At 50.2% G+C, this 3,597-nt stretch overlaps 1 protein-coding gene across 10 annotated transcripts in view; it reads left to right on the top strand.

Moving 5' to 3' along the window:
* The window catches only part of PTK2 (protein tyrosine kinase 2), a 211,533-nt gene that overhangs the window by 198,470 nt on the left and 9,466 nt on the right, over positions 1 to 3,597 (top strand). For all 10 annotated transcript variants that reach the window (XM_023741606.1, XM_023741605.1, XM_023741602.1 and 7 more), the window contains 2 exons: positions 1,591 to 1,630; positions 1,984 to 2,090. In XM_023741606.1, the coding sequence (XP_023597374.1) occupies positions 1,591 to 1,630; positions 1,984 to 2,090 (147 nt within the window). The remainder of the gene's footprint in view (positions 1 to 1,590; positions 1,631 to 1,983; positions 2,091 to 3,597) is intronic.

The following is a 3,597-nucleotide window of genomic DNA, read 5'->3' as shown; positions in this document are numbered from 1 at the left end:
TGCACAACAGAACATACACCAGTTCAGCGGTTTCTGTGTGTACCATTTAGTGAATATGCACAACAGAACATACACCAGTTCAGCGGTTTCTGTGTACCATTTAGTGAATATACACAACAGAACATACACCAGTTCAGCAGTTTCTGTGTGTACCATTTAGTGATATTGATTACATTCTTCAAGTTGTGCAGCCATTCTCACCTCCTTTTCTGCATTCTTCTCCATTTACGTAAACTCATTGCCCCCTGAGAATCGCAGATATCTTTAAGGCCTGCTAGAAATACTCCCTGTGTTTTGAGGGTAGTAGTTAAAATTGTTAGGATTTCCATAAGCAGATGCCTTGTAAAAACAAATGCATGTATTCTTTCAACACATAAAGAAGTTCCTAGTGAGGAAGAAGTTTGTCGGGTAAGGGCCTCAGGCGTGAACTAGTTAACGGATGTTAGTAGCTGGCTGATGGAAAATCAGTCCTGTCAGTTTGCATGAAAAGTAAAAAACTATTTGGATTTTTGAAATAACATGCAAGCTGAGGACATCATTATTTTGTGTTGTCCACTCTTCCCAGCCTCCTTTCTAGAAGGTTCCGGGCAGACCCTTGTCATGTAACTACTGATTTTATGACAGACGTACTTTCCCTCCCCCAGTGCCAGTTTAATGAGGCGCACATATGAAGTACGTGGAACGCGAGCAGGCGGCGTCAGTAGGGTTCACGATTACACCCACTCAGCACAGCCACCCAGTGTCAGTCAGTGTTGTGAGCCTGTTTACACTGGAAAAGCTGAGGGTCCACGGCTCTGTGACCTTCCACGGTCACCCAGCCAAATGTGCGGCCGAGCCAGGAGTGTGCCCCCTCAGACTGAGGAGCAGCCTGTGTCGCCAGCTCTGCGTGGTGCACCTACTAGGAGATGTGTTCCATTCATCCAGAATATTCTGAAAGTAGAATTTTCTAGTTAATTGAACTTGCTTGCTGCCTGAATATTAGCTAGAAAGTTGTTTGTGCCTTAAACCTTTTAAACTGAGTGTGCTTTGCTGCCTGAATCAGTGAGTGCAGCATAGCTAATAGATGGTTTTTACAATGTGGGCCGTGTTTCCTGTCGTCCTCGCCCTCACTCACGCCTCTCTGGCTGCACTGGTCTTCTTCTGCTCTCCAGACCCTCACTTGCCCCTCCTGAGTCTCCTGCCTCACTGGGCCGCTGTTCTCCAAGGTCTCTGCACAGCTCCCCACCACAGACCTCCGCTCAAAGACCACTTTCTCTTCAGGCGTGACCTTCCTACTTGAAACTGCAACCTCCTCTCCCCGCCCCACCCCAGCACCTTTTCCATCACACATGGCCTCTTCCAGCATGCTGTCTGATGCGTTCACATCTCTTCCTTAATACCCCGTGCTCCTTTGCTCACATCCCTGTTGGCATTCTTTGCTTATTTGCCTTGCCCCCACCCAAATTGAGACCTTGAGGCAGAAACCCCACCTTGTTCATCTTTGAACCCCAGCATTTGGCACAGATGCTCAAAGGGCTGGGTGGGGAGAGGGCAGGTGTGTCCCCCTGATAGTCCACACTGGTTTGCTGACGGAACTTTCTTTTCCCACAGACTGGAAACCAACACATATATCAGCCTGTGGGTAAGCCAGGTAAGTGAAGAGGTGACCTGCATGTCAAGAAACTCGTGTAATTTGGAGGGAGAAGGTTTAAATGCGTGTAGTTTCATAGCTTTGGAATTTTTTTTTTTTTTCTTAAAACACTTTTCCCCTCAGACCATAGCAAGTATGAGGTTTACCAAATTCAGCCCCTGACTAGAATATTGCAAAATAGAATTTCTTGTTAGGCTGCATCAGAAATGCCCCCAATCAGATGTTCTCTCCAGGATTAATGTGCTGTTGTAGTGATGCCAGGCATGTTTGTTTGGTTTGGGGTTTGTTTGTTTTTTTTTTACTTCCTGTGTGTTAATGTAAATTACTTTACCAAAATCATTCCACGTTAATAGATCCTGCAGCTCCACCAAAGAAACCACCACGCCCTGGAGCCCCCTGCCACCTGGGCAGCCTTGCCAGCCTCAGCAGCCCTGGGGACAGCTACAACGAGGGTGTCAAGGTGGGTCTCTGAGCCATGTGAGCGCGCCGCTCACCACAGTCAGTGGGGTCCCTTAGTCCTGGCGGGTGGAGTTGGTGCTGCAGAAAGGTGGCGACAAGGGCTGTGATACAGGAAGTCAGGGAAACCTTGATGTGAGAGTGTTCTCTTCAGCTTTTTCACTCACTGTGGTATAGTTGAGGAACTCGGTCAGATCCTTACTTTCTGAATACATCTTCCTCAAGCAAAATGTTTATTTGCTTCTGGTTTTAAAAATTAATTATAAACCAGGACACCTAGGGTAAAGGAAGACCTTGGGTAGGCTCCCTGTCTCCAAGTTTGTAAATGTGCCTTACTGTGAAATATCTGTTAGTTTTCCATTCACGGTCAGAATTCCGTGTGTAAAAGCAACATGAGCCAGCTCTCAGGAGCAAATGGCCACCCCGCTTCACCATGGTTTGGGGCCCCTTACATGGCTGCTTGTTCCTGAGTAGGCAGGCAGCTGAAACCATCTGTGTTTGGGATTCTCCTGATTGCCACAAGACCCCGCAGAGTGCTGGGGTGATCAACACTAGCTTACAGGTGGGATTTACTCTCTGAGATAAGTCCTCCTCACAACACAGACATCCTCCTCACGCCGTGGGCGTCCTCCTACATCACAGGCATCATTGGCCTCCTCACAGCACAAGTGTCCTCACACCACAGGCATCCTTCTCACACCACAGGCATCCTTCTCATGCTGTGGTCATCCTCCTCCTCCTTACACCACAAGTGTCGTCCTCACATTGTAGGCATCCTCCTCCTCACACAGTAGACGTCCTCTTCCTCCTCCTCACACCACGGGCGTCCTCCTCACACTGCGGGCATCTTGTTCCTCCTCACACTGCAGGCATCTTCCTCCTCCTCACACCATGGGTATCCTCCTCCTCCTCACACCACAGGCGTCCTCCTCACACTGTGGGCATCCTCTTCCTCACACCACAGGCATCCTCCTCACACTGTAAGCATCCTCCTCCTCCTCACACCAGGGGCATCCTCCTCACACCACAGGCATCTTCCTCCTCCTCACACCACAGCCGTCTTCCTCATACTGTGGGCATCTTCCTCCTCACACCATAGGTGTCCTTCTTGTACTGTAGGCGTCCTCCTCCTCACACCACAGGCGTCCTCCTCACACTGCAAGCATCTTCCTCCTCACACCATAGGTGTCCTCCTCACACTGTAAGCATCCTCCTCCTTCTCACACCAGGGGCATCCTCCTCACCACAGGTGTCCTCCTCACACTGCGGGCATCCTCCTGCTCCTCACACTGCAGGTATCCTCCTCACACTGCGGGCATCCTCCTCCTCCTCACACCACAGGTGTCCTCCTCACACTGCAGGCATCCTCCTCCTCCTCCTCACACCACAGGTGTCCTCCTCACACTGTGGGCATCGTCCTCCTCCTCACACCACAGACGTCCTCCTGCTCCTCACACCACGGGTGTCCTCCTCACACTGTGGGCATCCTCCTCCTCCTCACACCACAGACG

This window comes from Trichechus manatus, unplaced genomic scaffold (assembly GCF_000243295.1).
Source record: "Trichechus manatus latirostris isolate Lorelei unplaced genomic scaffold, TriManLat1.0 scaffold00185, whole genome shotgun sequence".
Lineage (NCBI taxonomy): Eukaryota > Metazoa > Chordata > Mammalia > Sirenia > Trichechidae > Trichechus > Trichechus manatus.
This window is presented reverse-complemented; position numbering and strand designations above follow the sequence as displayed.